General features: G+C 35.7%; 2 long non-coding RNA genes and 2 gene segments (V, D, J or C); all 4 read right to left on the bottom strand.

The window, feature by feature from the left end:
* Window positions 1-1773: 1773 nt before the first annotated feature.
* Window positions 1774-2509, bottom strand: LOC127498358 (T cell receptor beta variable 29-1-like). The segment is given in 2 exon segments: window positions 1774-2145; window positions 2232-2509. Coding segments are annotated over 2 exon segments (405 nt in total).
* A 2100-nt stretch (window positions 2510-4609) lies between these two features.
* On the bottom strand, window positions 4610-10655 carry LOC127498367 (uncharacterized). Of its 2 annotated transcripts, none has more exons than XR_007925869.1 (3): window positions 10578-10655; window positions 4885-5035; window positions 4610-4753 (listed from the first exon to the last, which is right to left on the bottom strand). It is a non-coding gene; the product is annotated as an uncharacterized LOC127498367 (long non-coding RNA). The 2 variants fall into 2 exon arrangements; XR_007925868.1 differs by lacking the exon at window positions 10578-10655 and adding an exon at window positions 5141-5218.
* LOC127498362 (T cell receptor alpha variable 36/delta variable 7-like) lies at window positions 7459-8237 on the bottom strand. The segment is given in 2 exon segments: window positions 7459-7969; window positions 8071-8237. Coding segments are annotated over 2 exon segments (381 nt in total).
* Window positions 10656-17226: 6571 nt separating the features above from the next.
* LOC127498739 (uncharacterized) lies at window positions 17227-18188 on the bottom strand. Its single transcript, XR_007925960.1, has 2 exons — window positions 17652-18188; window positions 17227-17522 (listed from the first exon to the last, which is right to left on the bottom strand). It is a non-coding gene; the product is annotated as an uncharacterized LOC127498739 (long non-coding RNA).
* Between the last annotated feature and the right edge of the window lie 410 nt (window positions 18189-18598).

The following is an 18598-nucleotide window of genomic DNA, read 5'->3' on the forward strand; positions in this document are numbered from 1 at the left end:
TGGAGGATGTGATGTCACCATGGGAATTTCTGACTCAAGTGTGTGTGTGTATATATATATATATATATATATATATATATATACATATATACATATACAGGTGCTGGTCATATAATTAGAATATCATCAAAAAGTTGATTTATTTCACTAATTCCATTCAAAAAGTGAAACTTGTATATTATATTCATTTATTACACACAGACTGATATATTTCAAATGTTTATTTCTTTTAATTTTGATGATTATAACTGACAACTAAGGAAAATCCCAAATTCAGTATCTCAGAAAATTAGAATATTACTTAAGACCAATACAAAGAAAGGATTTTTAGAAATCTTGGCCAACTGAAAAGTATGAACATGAAAAGTATGAGCATGTACAGCACTCAATACTTAGTTGGGGCTCCTTTTGCCTGAATTACTGCAGCAATGCGGCGTGGCATGGAGTCGATCAGTCTGTGGCACTGCTCAGGTGTTATAAGAGCCCAGGTTGCTCTGATAGTGGCCTTCAGCTTTTCTGCATTGTTGGGTCTGGCATAACGCATCTTCCTCTTCACAATACCCCATAGATTTTCTAGGGGGTTAAGGTCAGGCGAGTTTGCTGGCCAATTAAGAACAGGGATACCATGGTCCTTAAACCAGGTACTGGTAGCTTTGGCACTGTGTGCAGGTGCCAAGTCCTGTTGGAAAATGAAATCTGTATCTCCATAAAGTTGGTCAGCAGCAGGAAGCATGAAGTGCTCTAAAACTTCCTGGTATACGGCTGCGTTGACCTTGGACCTCAGAAAACACAGTGGACCAACACCAGCAGATGACATGGCACCCCAAACCATCACTGACTGTGGAAACTTTACACTGGACCTCAAGCAACGTGGATTGTGTGCCTCTCCTCTCTCCCTCCAGACTCTGGGACCCTGATTTCCAAAGGAAATGCAAAATTTACTTTCATCAGAGAACATAACTTTGGACCACTCAGCAGCAGTCCAGTCCTTTTTGTCTTTAGCCCAGGCGAGACGCTTCTGACGCTGTCTGTTGTTCAAGAGTGGCTGAAACCCATGTCTTGCATACGTCAGTGCGTAGTGGTTCTTGAAGCACTGACTCCAGCTGCAGTCCACTCTTTGTGAATCTCCCCCACATTTTTGAATGGGTTTTGTTTCACAATCCTCTACAGGGTGCGGTTATCCCTATTGCTTGTACACTTTTTTTCTTCCCTTCACCTCGTAGTATAAAATAAACTTTGTTCTAATGTCAGTTTGATATGATGTGTTCATGTATTAATGATATTAAATGTGAACAAAATTTTCTTCACTTGTTGATTTTGCATCACTTTTGCACTAAGAAACATTAGTTTTACACGTGTGAACGTAATCTTAAATCAGTTGTTGGTAAATGTTGGCAGGAAATAAAACCACCTCCATCTGGAGGTGAAACAGAAGTTGGTTCCATCTAAATCAGAAGAACATTTAAATGAATAAATTCACATTGAATTCTTTAAATTACAGAACAAAATATCCCAATAATTTTAATCTCTGGTCCATGGTCATACTGTGTTGTGTCGGCACTCAATCTCTGCAGAACCAGTTTTAAATCAAATTCTGCCAACACATTGTTTTACAAAAAATGAAGTTGAAGTTATTTTCTGTGTTAATGGAGCATGCAATAAATGGTGTCAGTAACTTGTATTTGACCCATAATACTCCTGATCGTTTTGACTCATCTCAACTGTTGTGACATGCAGCACATTGGTTGTATCAGACTGCCACCTGTTGACTAATGCTGTCACTGATCTTTCATGTACAGTATGTTTTTGTACAGCACTCTCCAGCCTTTGACACACTGTGTTGACTCACTGAACAGAAATATATGGCACTGTCTTCTGGCTCTAGATCTTTCACTGTTAGAGATCCACTTTCAGCAACACTTTTATCAGGTTCAAATTTATCTTTCTTAACGTCTCCAAAGTCTGGGTCTGAACCAGCAACAGTGAATACTATGAGTCTCATAGTCTCTCCTGGACGCTGGCGGTACCAGTACATCTGTCTGTATAAAAGGCCCCTATTGTGAGTGCAGTTCATATAAGCAGAACTCCCCTTTTGTTCCCACAGAATTTTAGGCTCTTGAATAACATCATCGCCACCAATAGTGCCTGTGGAAAAATTGTAAATAAAATGATAAGAATATAAGGTTATTGTTTCAGCTGCAGTGGAGACAATGTTACAGAGTTTCTCATACCTTGGCTCCAGTGCAGTAACAGAATCAATGAAATAATGGCTCTAGACATGTTGAGTTTTGGTGGAGCGCACAGTGAGTCCCAGCCTTTGAAATGATTCAAACTCTAGCTGTTGGTGAACAGGATATGACATCATAGATTGTAACCGTAATGAACAAAACTGCATGAACATGGAATATGTATATTATTAACAGTGTTGGAGAAAGTTTCTTGTAAAAGTAATGCAATATTGCATTACTCCCTAAAATGTAATTAATTGTGTTATTAGAGATGGGGAGCATTAATCATGTCGTCTCTCTCTGCTGATTGATTCCACTATGAATTAAATGTAGATCCAAACGTAGGTTCAGGAGGAGCCTAAACATTCAGTCCTGTCAATCATCATTACGAGCGTATATAAGCAGCAGTCACTGCGTTATCCCAGCGACAATTCTTCCAGCATCCCTCCTTCTCCCCATCTCCTCCTCTATTTCTTTTATTCTCCCTCTATGTAGTACTGTTATAGGGGGGTTTAACTCGGAGCTCGAGCCAAGCCTCGGGTTCAAGCCTCCTTCGAGGACAGCAAGCCAAGTTTGTTTTACCATTAACCATTCAGACTGAATGGGCAGGAGAACTTGTGAAATGCAGGTGATGAAGGAAGTGATGTCATCTAGTGATGTCATTTTCTCTATGCATTGCTGAATTCTGAGCCGCACAGGTCTACTACTCTTACTGTTTCTGCTATAGAGTGCCCCCTTTTGGAGAGTATATTCAAATGAGATGAGTACAAGGTGTTTTTGTACATCTGCCTTCAGTGTTTGATTCACTGTGTTTGCTCACTGAACAGAAATAAATGGCACTATCATCTGGTTGTGCATTCTTCACAGTGAGAGATCCATGTTCAGGAACACTTTTAAGAACTTCAAATTTACTTTGATCAGAATCTCCAAAGTCTGGGTCTCCATAACTTTGTGAGAGCACTATGAGTCTCAAACTCTCTCCTTTTTTCTGCTGGTACCAGTACATCTGATTGTAGTCAAAACCCTTATTGTGTGAGCAGTTGATCTGGGCAGAATTCCCCTTGAGGATCCAAATAATGTCAGGCTGTGAAACACCATCTCCACTTGAAGCACCTGCAAAATATGATAAATGATTATTTCTGAATCAACACAATATAGTTATTCTATTGTATTATTTAACATTGTAATGGTCTGGATAAATAATCATACTATACATTGACTCCAACAGAGTGACAGGATTAGCAGAACATTGATCATGTTAAATGATGGCTAGGAGTGCACTGAATCATGGTCCTGAGAGATGATTCAAATTCATTCATGAAATGGATGAACAGGCTGCACATTTGTTGAATCACATCGCCCCCTGTTGATCACTGTAATTATTAGTGGCAGCTGTTTTTGTTTAACTCCTGCCAAAGTTCACTTCACTGTGTGCTGTTTCACCGAGCAGAAATAGACGGCGCTATCATCTGACTCCACATTGTTCACAGTCAAAGATCCTCTCTCTGGAACAGTTTTGTCTGCTGAGAATTTGTTTGGATCAGAATCTCCATAGTCTGGTTTGCTCGAACTGCTTGTGAACACAATAAGAGTCATAGTTTGTCCTTGCCGTTGTCGATACCAGTACATCTGGTTGAATGAAATATCCTTTTTGTGTGTGCAGTTCATTTGAGCAGAACTCCCCTTTACTGCCATTGAAACACCTGGACTTTGTGAAACATCACTGGTACCTGCAATTCGAAATTAAAATATTTCTGTAGCAATTTCAAAAGGTTATTCTATTATGTATATTACCATTGAGATTGTTTGAATACCTTGGCTCCAATGTACCGAAAGAATCAACAGAATAATGTTCCTCATCATGTTACGTTGAGGCTGGATGATGATGGGTTATATTATAATCTTCAGTGATGATTCAAATTTTAGTTGTTAATACAGGATGTGACATCAGTATCATGGTAGTGGTGATCTCAGGGTGGGGCGAAATTCAGAATTTAAGAACTAGCTTCCTTTCAGCTCCTGAACTGCGATGTGAATTGAATTGACCACATGCTACAAGATGTTAAGCAACACTTTAAGATTAAACTAGGACCTATTGTGTTTAGCATTGGCACTGAGTCAATATCCACAGGTGTGAAGAGAACTGCAAATATGCTTGTCATAGAAACAAGGCGTTTTAAAGAGGAGGTTTTTGTATTAGACAGAGGTGATTCTGAGCACTGTGTAATATGCTGCACAGAAATACACTGCACTGTCATTCAGCATGAGGTTCTTGACAGTCAGAGTGCAATGTTTTTTTGCATCTCCCTCCAATTTGATCTTGTTTGTGAATTCAGGCTCTTTATTTTGAATTGTATATTGAAGGTATCCCATCAACTTGAGGCCCAACATGTCCTGACTTTGTTTGTACCATAATATTTGTTCATAGCTCGGTATATTATGAGAGCATGTGATCACAGCAGATTCATCTTGATTCTTGATGAGGTTCGCAGGCGTCTGATCAACATTTTTACCAAGACAAGCAGCTGTGGAGAAAATAAAGCACATGTTTATAGTTAATGTTTATACTGAAATAATCTGTATAATGTGAAAGTAACCTAAATATTTACTTATTGTTTACTTACTAATATTTAAGATCATGTTTGTTCATAATTACCTGTTATCATCATTAGATATACACATGTGTTAAGGAAAGAGTTCATCATGTCAGCTCTTTTTCCGAAGTGATTCTGCTATGAATTAAAGGCACAAGCAGGAGGAAGTGATGTCAGTAGGAGTCTGGTGAACAGTGTTACCAAGAGTGGAAGCTGTGAAGAGACAGATAAATAACATTTAATATTGTCAATAAAATAAGTTTTATACATAGTTGTTGTGACAAAAATCAAGAAACACTTGATAAAAGACATTATTACCTGTGAGCCACATAAATGTGACAGAGAAACTCAGGAGTATATTATTCATGCTGTTTCTCTGTGCTCTGTGACTCTGCTGTGAGTAAATACGGTTGATGAAATGAATAAAGACAATGGAGGATGTGATGTCACCATGGGAATTTCTGACTCAAGTTGTGTGTGTGTGTATATATATATATATATATATATATATGATTATTGATTATTATGTTTTGTGATTATTCAATTTTGAAAGAATACATTTGCAAATGTCATATTAGGAAATTTTGTGTTTGATTACTTGTACAACTACCATAGAGCACATTATTCACTCTGCTGGATCACACAATAATAAATAAATAACAATGAAAAAGTTATCTAAATTATTTCTGCTTGTCATTGTATTGCTTAAATGTCCACTCACTCAATATGAGGAAAACACATTGATCGCACTTACTTTATATTTCTTCAGCTGGAATTTATCAACTTTATTGTAAAGATGAATTGTCTTAAATATATATTTATATGACATATAAAAAATAAACTTTGTTCTAATGTCAGTTTGATATGATGTGTTCATGTATTAATGATGTTAAACATGAACAACCTGTCGATCAACTGTTGTGACATGCAGCACATTGGTTGTATCAGACTGCCACCTGTTGACTAATGCTGTCACTGATCTTTCATGTACAGTATGTTTTTGTACAGCACTCTCCAGCCTTTGACACACTGTGTTCTCTCACTGAACAGAAATATATGGCACTGTCTTCTGGCTCTAGATCTTTCACTGTTAGAGATCCACTTTCAGCAACACTTTTATCAGGTTCAAATTTCTTCTGATCAACATCTCCAAATTCTGGATTTAAATTAGCAACAGTGAATACTATGAGTCTCATAGTCTCTCCTGGACGCTGGCGGTACCAGTACATCTGTCTGTATGAAAGGCCCCTATTGTGAGTGCAGTTCATATAAGCAGAATTCCCCTTTTGTTCCCACAGAATTTTAGGCTCTTGAATAACATCATCGCCACCAATAGTGCCTGTGGAAAAATTGTAAATAAAATGATAAGAATATAAGGTTATTGTTTCAGCTGCAGTGGAGACAATGTTACAGAGTTTCTCATACCTTGGCTCCAGTGCACTAACAGAATCAATGAAATAATGACTCTAGACATGTTGAGTTTTGGTGGAGCGCACAGTGAGTCCCAGCCTTTGAAATGATTCAAACTCCAGCTGTTGGTGAACAGGATATGACATCATAGATTGTAATATTAATGAACAAAACTGCATGAACATGGAATATGTATATTATTAACAGTGTTGAAGAAAGTTACTTTTAAAAGTAATGCATTACAATATTGTGTTACTCCCTAAAAAGTAACTAATTGTGTTACTTAGTTACTTTTTATAGAAAGTAATGTGTTATGTTACTTTTGAGTTACTTTTTCTCATTTGGGCTGTTTGTTTGTTTGTTTGTTTGTTTGTTTGTTTGTTTGTTTGTTTTTATAACAACAAAAAAGTTCTATTCTTTTTGGCAAATGTAAAGGCCCTTTCACACCAAAAGTGAAATGAATAAGCCTCAGGCTGAAGGAAATTTAAATTCATACCTGTACAGTAGAGGGCGCAGCTCAAACAAACCTTTCAGCTGTGCTGCCATTCTGGAATACAGAAGAATAGGATGCAGGAGAAGTAAATGAGTAAATGTACACTCACATTTAGTCTAAAACTAATTTAGAATAACCATCATTTTCACACAGCGCACTCAACGTCTCTGCACTCCCGATTTCTCTCAACATGTGGACAGGAGAGGTGTCAGTCAACAAATGGGAAAACAAAGTAACTTGCGTTACTTACTTGAAAAAGCAACTTAGATATTTTCTTGTAAATGTAAAAATAATGCGTTACTTTACTAATTACTTATAGTATAGGCCAGTATATACTTTTCTGTCAGTATAAGTATACTTAAGTTCAATTTTAGGTGTATTTCTGAGAAGTACATACAAAGTAGACTGAAACACTTTCTTATTTTTTAGTTTTAAATAAGTATACTAATAGCACACTCAAATAACATTTTTGTTAGAGGTGCTTTAAAAGTGTAACATTTCTTAGTTATTGTACTCAACTGAATTACACATTAAATAAAATGCACATTTGGGAACACATATGGATTGTTTATACAAGATTAAAAGTTACAGCCATAGTCCTCTCTGCTCTCTTATCACTTCCTGTCTCTGATAGACAGAAAGACACACCAATAGATACACAGACACACTGCTTTGAGTAGTTTTTAAGTTTTTTCTTTTCTTTCAGTGCTTTCAGATTCTTAAACGTGATTAAACCATTTAGAGTTATTAATGATTAAAAACAAGTATTCAAAATCATAAACTTTTAAATTCCCTTCTTTGTGTACTGCTAAGCTGCTAGTGTTAATTATAACCACTGAACCACTAGTCCAGGTGCAGACTGGGAATGAATTTGCAGCCACTGATAATCTTGTAACAGGGGAGGAGGTTTTTGTATTAGACAGATGTGATTCTGAACACTGTGTAATATGCTGCACAGAAATACACTGCACTGTCATTCAGCATGAGGTTCTTGATAGTCAGAGTGCCATTATTTCTTCCATCTCCTTTCAGTTTGATCTTGTTTTCAAACGCAGTCTCTTTGTTCTCATCACCAATATAAAGGTATCCCATGAGCTGAAGATCCATGATGCTCTGGCTTTGTTTGTACCACTGTATGACATTATAGCCTTGTACTTTGTGTGAACATTCAATCTCTGCAAATTCATCTTCTTTCTTCAGGAGATCAGGAGGAGTCTGGACAACACTTTTACCAAGAATGGTCACTGTAGAGATACATATAAATTAATGAACAATATAAATATGTGAAGAGCTCATATATCTTAGTACAGTATTAGAAAAACACCTTTAGACTAAAAAGAATTACCTGCAAGACACAAGACAAAGAAAGAAACACAGAGATAGGGAGCATTAATCATGTCGTCTCTCTCTGCTGACTGATTCCACTATGAATTAAATGCAGGCGATGAAGGAAGTGATGTCATCTAGTGATGCATTGCTGAATTTTGAACCGCACAGGTCTACTACTCTTACTGTTTCTGCCATTGAAATATATGGAAAATGTAGTACAAGTACTAGGCGTATATACTAGTATGCGGTTCTGAATTCTTGAATAGGAAAGCATTAGCTTTCATTGCACAATACATTGTATGGACGACTGCTGTTGACCTGTACCAGAGTGCCCCCTTTTGGAGAGTATATTCATATGATATGAGTACAAGGTGTTTTTGTACATCTACCTTCAGTGTTTGATTCACTGTGTTTGCTCACTGAACAGAAATAAATGGCACTATCATCTGGCTGTGCATTCTTCACAGTGAGAGATCCATGTTCAGGAACACTTTTATGAACTTCAAATTTACTTTGATCAGAATCTCCAAAGTCTGGGTCTCCATAACTTTTTGAGAGCACTATGAGTCTCAAACTCTCTTCTTTTTTCTGCTGGTACCAGTACATCTGATCGTAGTCAAAACCCTTATTGTGTGAGCAGTTGATCTGGGCAGAATTCCCCTTGAGGATCCAAATAATGTCAGGCTGTGAAACACCATCTCCACTTGAAGCACCTGCAAAATATGATAAATGATTATTTCTGAATCAACACAATATAGTTATTCTATTGCATTATTTAACATTGTAATGCTCTGGATAAATAATCATACTATACATTGACTCCAACAGAGTGACAGGATTAGCAGAACATTGATCATGTTAAATGATGGCTAGGAGTGCACTGAATCATGGTCCTGAGAGATGATTCAAATTCTACCTGTCAATACAGGATATGAAATGGAGGAACAGGCTGCACATTTGTTGAATCACATCGCCCCCTGTTGATCACTGTAATTATTAGTGGCAGCTGTTTTTGTTTAACTCCTGCCAAAGTTCACTTCACTGTGTGCTGTCTCACCGAGCAGAAATAGACGGCGCTATCATCTGACTCCACATTGTTCACAGTCAAAGATCCTCTCTCTGGAACAGTTTTGTCTGCTGAGAATTTGTTTGGATCAGAATCTCCATAGTCTGGTTTGCTCAAACTGGTTGTGAACACAATAAGAGTCATAGTTTGTCCTTGCCGTTGTCGATACCAGTACATCTGGTTGAATGAAATATCCTTTTTGTGTGTGCAGTTCATTTGAGCAGAACTCCCCTTTACTGCCATTAAAACACTTGGACTTTGTGAAACATCACTGGTACCTGCAATTGGAAATTAAAATATTTCTGTAGCAATTTCTAAAGGTTATTCTATTTTGCATATTACAATTGAGATTGTTTGAATACCTTGGCTCCAATGTACCGAAAGAATCAACAGAATAATGTTCCTCATCATGTTACGTTGAGGCTGGATGATGATGGGTTATATTATAATCTTCAGTGATGATTCAAATTTTAGTTGTTAATACAGGATGTGACATCAGTATCATGGTAGTGGTGATCTCAGGGTGGGGTGAAATTCAGAATTTAAGAACTAGCTTCCTTTCATCTCCTGAACTGCAATGTGAATTGAATTGACCACATGCTACAAGATGTTAAGCAACACTTTAAGATTAAACTAGAACCTATTGTGTTTAGCATTGGCACTGAGTCAATATCCACAGGTGTGAAGAGAACTGCAAATATGCTTGTCACAGAAACAAGGCGTTTTAAAGAGGAGGTTTTTGTATTAGACAGAGGTGATTCTGAACACTGTGTAATATGCTGCACAGAAATACACTGCACTGTCATTCAGCATGAGATTCTTGACAGTCAGAGTGCAATGTTTTTTTGCATCTCCCTCCAATTTGATCTTGTTTGTGAATTCAGGCTCTTTATTCTCACTGTAATAAAGGTATCCCATCAACTTGAGGCCCAACATGTCCTGACTTTGTTTGTACCACAATATTTGGTCATAGCTCGGTATATTATGAGAGCATGTGATCACAGCAGATTCATCTTGACTCTTGATGAGGTTCGCAGGCGTCTGATCAACATTTTTACCAAGACAAGCAGCTGTGGAGAAAATAAAACACATGTTTATAATTAATGTTTAGACTGAAATAATCTGTATAATGTGAAAGTAACCTAAATATTTACTTATTGTTTACTTACTAATATTTAAGATCATGTTTGTTCATAATTACCTGTTATCATCATTAGATATACAAATATGCTAAGGAAAGAGTTCATCATGTCAGCTCTTTTTCCGAAGTGATTCTGCTATGAATTAAAGGCACAAGCAGGAGGAAGTGATGTCAGTAGGAGTCTGGTGAACAGTGTTACCAAGAGTGGAAGCTGTGAAGAGACAGATAAATGACATTAAACATTGTCAATAAAATAAGATTTATACACAGTTGTTGTGACAAAAATCAAGAAACACTTGATAAAAGACATTATTACCTGTGAGCCACATAAATGTGACAGAGAAACTCAGGAGTATATTATTCATGCTGTTTCTCTGTGCTCTGTGACTCTGCTGTGAGTAAATACGGTTGATGAAATGAATAAAGACAATGGAGGATGTGATGTCACCATGGGAATTTCTGACTCAAGTTGTGTGTGTGTATATATATTGTATATGATTATTGATTTTTATGTTTTGTGATTATTCAATTTTGAAGGAATACATTTGCAAATGTCATATTAGGAAATTTTGTGTTTGATTACTTGTATAACTACCATAGAGCACATTATTCACTCTACTGGATCACACAATAATAAATAAATAACAATGAAAAAGTTATCTAAATTATTTTTGCTTGTCATTGTATTGCTTAAATGTCCACTCACTCAATATGAGGAAAACACATTGATCGCACTTACTTTATATTTCTTCAGCTGGAATTTATCAACTTTATTGTAAAGATGAATTGTCTCAAATATATATTTATATGACATATAAAAAATAAACTTTGTTCTAATGTCAGTTTGATATGATGTGTTCATGTATTAATGATGTTAAACATGAACAACCTGTCGATCAACTGTTGTGACATGCAGCACATTGGTTGTATCAGACTGCCACCTGTTGACTAATGCTGTCACTGATCTTTCATGTACAGTATGTTTTTGTACAGCACTCTCCAGCCTTTGACACACTGTGTTGACTCACTGAACAGAAATATATGGCACTGTCTTCTGGCTCTAGATCTTTCACTGTTAGAGATCCACTTTCAGCAACACTTTTATCAGGTTCAAATTTCTTCTGATCAACATCTCCAAATTCTGGATTTAAATTAGCAACAGTGTACACAATGAGTCTCATAGTCTCTCCTGGACGCTGGCGGTACCAGTACATCTGTCTGTATGAAAGGCCCCTATTGTGAGTGCAGTTCATATAAGCAGAATTCCCCTTTTGTTCCCATAGAATTTTAGGCTCTTGAATAACATCATCGCCACCAATAGTGCCTGTGGAAAAATTGTAAACAAAATGATAAGAATATAAGGTTATTGTTTCAGCTGCAGTGGAGACAATGTTACAGAGTTTCTCATACCTTGGCTCCAGTGCAGTAACAGAATCAATGAAATAATGGCTCTAGTCATGTTGAGTTTTGGTGGAGCGCACAGTGAGTCCCAGCCTTTGAAATGATTCAAACTCCAGCTGTTGGTGAACAGGATATGACATCATAGATTGTAATATTAATGAACAAAACTGCATGAACATGGAATATGTATATTATTAACAGTGTTGAAGAAAGTTACTTTTAAAAGTAATGCATTACAATATTGTGTTACTCCCTAAAAAGTAACTAATTGTGTTACTTAGTTACTTTTTATAGAAAGTAATGTGTTATGTTACTTTTGAGTTACTTTTTCTCATTTGGGCTGTTTGTTTGTTTGTTTGTTTGTTTGTTTGTTTGTTTTTATAACAACAAAAAAGTTCTATTCTTTTTGGCAAATGTAAAGGCCCTTTCACACCAAAAGTGAAATGAATAAGCCTCAGGCTGAAGGAAATTTAAATTCATACCTGTACAGTAGAGGGCACAGCTCAAACAAACCTTTCAGCTGTGCTGCCATTCTGGAATACAGAAGAATAGGATGCAGGAGAAGTAAATGAGTAAATGTACACTCACATTTAGTCTAAAACTAATTTAGAATAACCATCATTTTCACACAGCGCACTCAACGTCTCTGCACTCCCGATTTCTCTCAACATGTGGACAGGAGAGGTGTCAGTCAACAAATGGGAAAACAAAGTAACTTGCGTTACTTACTTGAAAAAGCAACTTAGATATTTTCTTGTAAATGTAAAAATAATGCGTTACTTTACTAATTACTTATAGTATAGGCCAGTATATACTTTTCTGTCAGTATAAGTATACTTAAGTTCAATTTTAGGTGTATTTCTGAGAAGTACATACAAAGTAGACTGAAACACTTTCTTATTTTTTAGTTTAAAAGAAGTATACTAATAGCACACTCGAATAACTTTTTTTGTTAGAGGTGCTTTAAAAGTGTAACATTTCTTAGTTATTGTACTCAACTGAATTACACATTAAATAAAATGCATATAATAATATATACATAGGATATGTATATAGAGCAAAAGGGATAAAAGATTTGGTATGCTGTCCTGAAAGCTCATTTTTGAACTGCTCTTCATTATAATGAATCATACTGACGACATCCAGCTGAACTTGTGTGGACTTACAGATATATCAACATCTGAATGATCATATAAAATATACAGATTAAATTGAGTTTGTGGACGATGTCACATTTTAGTATAAAAAATGTGCCTGTTGAGAGTGAGTGAATATAGCTATAAAAAATCTACCATCTTTGCTCATGGGATCACAGAGTTTTATCACCAGAGCCATTTGTCTAGTGAGATCACTGTGGGGCTAAAAATGATATGGAAAATGATATTATAATAATGCACAATTGGGAACACATATGGATTGTTTATACAAGATTAAAAGTTACAGCCATAGTCCTCTCTGCTCTCTTATCACTTCCTGTCTCTGATAGACAGAAAGACACACCAATAGATACACAGACGCGCTGCTTTGAGTAGTTTTTCAGTTTTTTTCTTTTCTTTCAGTGCTTTCAGATTCTTAAACGTGATTAAACCATTTAGAGTTATTAATGATTAAAAACAAGTATTCAAAATCATAAACTTTTAAATTCCCTTCTTTGTGTACTGCTAAGCTGCTAGTGTTCATTATAATCACTGAACCACTAGTCCAGGTGCAGACTGGGAATGAATTTGCAGCCACTGATAATCTTGTAACAGGAGAGGAGGTTTTTGTATTAGACAGATGTGATTCTGAACACTGTGTAATATGCTGCACAGAAATACACTGCACTGTCATTCAGCATGAGGTTCTTGATAGTCAGAGTGCCATTATTTCTTCCATCTCCTTTCAGATTGATCTTGTTTGTGAAATCAGTCTCTTTAGTATCATCTGTGTAATAAAGGTATCCCATCAACTTGAGGCCTGACATGTCCTGACTTTGTTTGTACCACAGTATTCGGTCATAGCTCAGTATATTATGAGAGCATGTGATCACAGCAGATTCATCTTGACTCTTGATGAGGTTCGCAGGCGTCTGATCAACATTTTTACCAAGACAAGCAGCTGTGGAGAAAATAAAACACATGTTTATAATTAATGTTTAGACTGAAATAATCTGTATAATGTGAAAGTAACCTAAATATTTACTGATTGTTTACTTACTAATATTTAAGTTCATATTTGTTTATAATTACCTGTTATCATCATTAGATATACACATGTGCTAAGGAAAGAGTTCATCATGTCAGCTCTTTTTCCGAAGTGATTCTGCTATGAATTAAAGGCACAAGCAGGAGGAAGTGATGTCAGTAGGAGTCTGGTGAACAGTGTTACCAAGAGTAACATCTTTTTCACTTTAAAATAATGGTCCAGATTACTAGTAGTTCTTGAAGATTGTCTTTTTTTACTCTCAACGTGGTCATAAAATACATCACTAATTACTCAAGTACCTAGTCATTCTTCAAGAATTACTAGTGATCTGGACCATTATTTTAAAGGGAAAAAGATGTTTTTCAGTTTAAAATAATGGTCCTGATCACTAGTAGTTCCTGCATAGTGACTAGGTAACACTTGAGTAATTAATGATGCATTTTATGACTATATTTAGAGTAAAAATGATGACTGATTACGTCTCAGACACATGATAATGTACTTTACAATTTGTCCGTTAGTTAATAGTTATTAATGATGGTAATCTCAATAGGTAATTATTGATTAGCTAATAAGGAACTATCTTAGTCCTAAATTTGATATTACTTACTGATTAGTTAAGCTTGTTACTATATTAGTTAATAGTAGTAGCTGAAGTGTTAATGTACTACTACTCATTAGTCCTGCATTACTTCCTACATAGTTACTTATTAATGACGGACCATTATTCTAAAGTGTTAACATTAATCATGCAGTTTTCTGTAATGTTATAGTGAGGAATTTCTGACTCATTATTTTGTGATTATGAACTGTGTATTTCATGAATGAATGTGAATGTCGTGTATATTCTTACACTGAAAATCATTTTATTTTAACCAAATTAAATAAATGACTGAATAAATAACATTGCACACTTAAAAACCCTTAAGTTCCAGATTTTTCTTTTAGAGTCTGAAAACATTTTCAGTCTTATAGACTTTTAAATTATTAAAAAGTAGGCTATTATTTTTGGTACTACAATGACATTTTCAGATGCATTTCATATGGATCTATGCTACAATTTTAATATACTCTGTAATATTATGCAGTGTGACCTGCATTCTGTGATAATGTTGCATTATCTTTCCATATATTTTAATGTATCATATGTGCCATTTATTAGTTGTGCCACATTGCCACCTGTTGACAAATATTGTCAGTGCCATTTGTTTAAGTATAGTTTTTGATGTAGGCTGTGAAATGTATACCACTATTATCTGACTCTAGATCTTTCTCTGTAAGAGATCCACTTTTAGGAGCACTTTAAAGAGCTTCAGATTTGTTTTTATCAACATCTTTAAAGTCTGAATCTGCATAAGCAGTAGTGAATACTTTAAAGAGTTAGTTCACCCAAAAATGAAATTTCTGTCATTAATTACTCACCCTCATGTTGTTCCACACTTGTAAGACCTTTGTTCATCTTCAGAACACAAATTAAGATATTTTTGATGAAATCTGGGAGGTTTTTATTTTCCATAAAAAGCAACAAAATACCAATTTCAAGGTTCAGAAAGGTACTAAAGACAACGTTAAAATAGTCAACGTGATTGCAGTGGCTCAAAAACAAAATGAAACACATGTGATGTTTATCTGAAGTCATTTTTGCTTATTAGTATGCTTGACCATGATCATCAAAAGTCAGCAGCAAAGACAATGGTTAATAAAGTGAGATTAAATACATAAAGTATATTTATATTATTTTGGCAGGTTGTGGCCTAATGGTTAGAGAGTCTTTGTGTACTGCTAAGCTGCTAGTGTTCATTATAATCACTGAACCACTAGTCCAGGTGCAGACTGGGAATGAATTTGCAGTCACTGATAATCTTGTAACAGGGGAGGAGGTTTTTGTATTAGACAGATGTGATTCTGAACACTGTGTAATATGCTGCACAGAAATACACTGCACTGTCATTCACCATGAGGTTCTTGATAGTCAGAGTGCCATTATTTTTTCCATCTCCTTTCAGATCGATCTTGTTTGTGAATTCAGGCTCTTTATTATCATTTTTGTTATAAAGGTATCCCATGAGCTGAAGATCCATGATGCTCTGGTTTTGTTTGTACCACTGTATGACATTATAGCTTTGTACTTTGTGTGAACATTCGATCTCTGCAAATTCATCTTCTTTCTTCAGGAGATCAGGAGGAGTCTGGACAACACTTTTACCAAGAATGGTCACTGTAGAGAAACATATAAATGAATAAACAATATAAAGCTGTGAAGAGCTCATATATCTCAGTGACACAAAGTATTAGAAAAACACCATTAGACTAAAAAGAATTACCTGCAAGACACAAGACAAAGAAAGAAACACTGAAATAGGGAGCATTAATCATGTCGTCTCTCTCTGCTGACTGATTCACTATGAATTATACTAGTATACGGTTCTGAATTCTTGAATAGGAAAGCATTAGCTTTCATTGTACAAGACATTGTATGGAAGATACTGTTCACCTGTACCAGAGTGCCCCCTTTTGGAGAGTATATTCATATGAGATGAGTACAAGGTGTTTTTGTACATCTGCCTTCAGTGTTTGATTCACTGTGTTTGCTCACTGAACAGAAATAAATGGCACTATCATCTGGTTGTGTATTCTTCACAGTGAGAGATCCATTTTCAGGAACACTTTTATGAACTTCAAATTTACTTTGATCAGAATCTCCATAGTCTGGTTTGCTTGAAGTGCTTGTGAACACAATAAGAGTCATAGTTTGTCCTTGCCGTTGTCGATACCAGTACATCTGGGTGTGTGTATAATCCTTTTTGTGTGTGCAGTTCATTTGAGCAGAACTCCCCTTTACTGCCATTAAAACACTTGGACTTTGTGAAACATCACTGGTACCTGCAATTGGAAATAAAAATATTTCTGTAGCAATTTCAAAAGGTTATTCTATTATGTATATTACCATTGAGATGGTTTGAATACCTTGGCTCCAATGTACCGAAAGAATCAACAGAATAATGTTCCTCATCATGTTACGTTGAGGCTGGATGATGATGGGTTATATTATAATCTTCAGTGATGATTCAAATTTTAGTTGTTAATACAGGATGTGACATCAGTATCATGGTAGTGGTGATCTCAGGGTGGGGCGAAATTCAGAATTTAAGAAAAAGCTCAGTTTCAGTTCTTGCATGTGAATTGAATTGACCACATGCTACGAGACGATAAGGAACACTTTAAGCAAGACTAGACTAGAACCTATTGTGTTTAGCATTGGCACTGAGTCAATATCCACAGGTGTGAAGAGAACTGCAAATATGCTTATCACAGAAACGAGCCGTCTAAAAGAGGAGGTTTTTGTATTAGACAGATGTGATTCTGAACACTGTGTAATGTGCTGCACAGAAATACACTGCACTGTCATTCAGCATGAGGTTCTTGATAGTCAGAGTTCCATTTTTTTGTGCATCTCCCTCCAATTTGATCTTGTTTGTGAATTCAGGCTCTTTGTTCTCAGTCCTAACATTAAGGTATCCCATCAACTTGAGGCCCAATAAGTCTTGACTTTGTTTGTACCATAATATTTGGTTATAGCTCTGTATATTGTGAGAGCATGTGATCACAGCAGATTCATCTTGATTCTTCAAGTGATGATCAGGCGTCTGGTGAACAGTTTTACCAAGACAGGCAGCTGTGGAGAAAATAAAACAGGTGTTTAAAATTAATGTTTACACTGAAATAATCTGTATAATGTCAAAATAGCCTAAATTGATTACTTATTTACTTACAAATATTTAAGTCCATATTTGTTTATAATTACCTGTTATCATCATTAGATACACAGATATGCTAAGGAAAGTGTTTATCATTTTAGCTCTTTTTATAAAGTGTTTCTTGCTAAGCACAAGCGGGAGGAAATAATGTGAGCTCTATCAGTTCTCAAATGGTGAAACCTGAAAAAAAAAAGTTGCACATAAAGATCAGAACTGATGTGCAACTCAAATTGTACATGCTTTTTATTTGCATCACAGATACAGTGATGAAGAATGATTGCGAGAAGGCTGAAATTTGTTGAACCACACTGCCCCCCATTGATCAATGTTTTTTTCTTTTTTCAACATGCCTGTTTTTCCTACAATCTCAAAAGTCTGATTACAGATTATTCTCAATTGTAATGTAGAAACATGCATTTTTTTCTGTAAAGCTGCTTTGAAACCATAGTATCTTAAATCAGTTGTTGGTAAATGTTGGCAGGAAATAAAACCACCTCCATCTGGAGGTGAAGCACATTATTTTAAACATGTCTAAGTTATTTTCTGTGGTAATAGACAGCATGCCACAGATGCTGTCTATAGATTATAACTTGTATTCAACTGTTGTGACATGCAGCACATTGGTTGTATCAGACTGCCACCTGTTGACTAATGCTGTCACTGATCTTTCATGTACAGCACTCTCCAGCCTATGGCACTGTGTTCAGTCACTGAACAGATATATATATATATATATATGGCACTGTGCGTATGTTCGTTCTCTGTATCAAATGTACACACATTTGAGAAATGATCATAAGATCAAATGTAAGATGGTTTCTACGCAACATTTTATAAATGAAACCCCAGAAAACATGCATTTTTATTAACTTACTGTATTTGTTAATCTTTGTTAACGTAACAAATGTATTGCTCATGGTTAGTTCATGTTAATTAATACATTAATGTTAACAAATGAACCTTATTGTAAAGTGTTACCAAATATATATACACA

The sequence above is a fragment of the Ctenopharyngodon idella genome, chromosome 17 (assembly GCF_019924925.1).
Source record: "Ctenopharyngodon idella isolate HZGC_01 chromosome 17, HZGC01, whole genome shotgun sequence".
Lineage (NCBI taxonomy): Eukaryota > Metazoa > Chordata > Actinopteri > Cypriniformes > Xenocyprididae > Ctenopharyngodon > Ctenopharyngodon idella.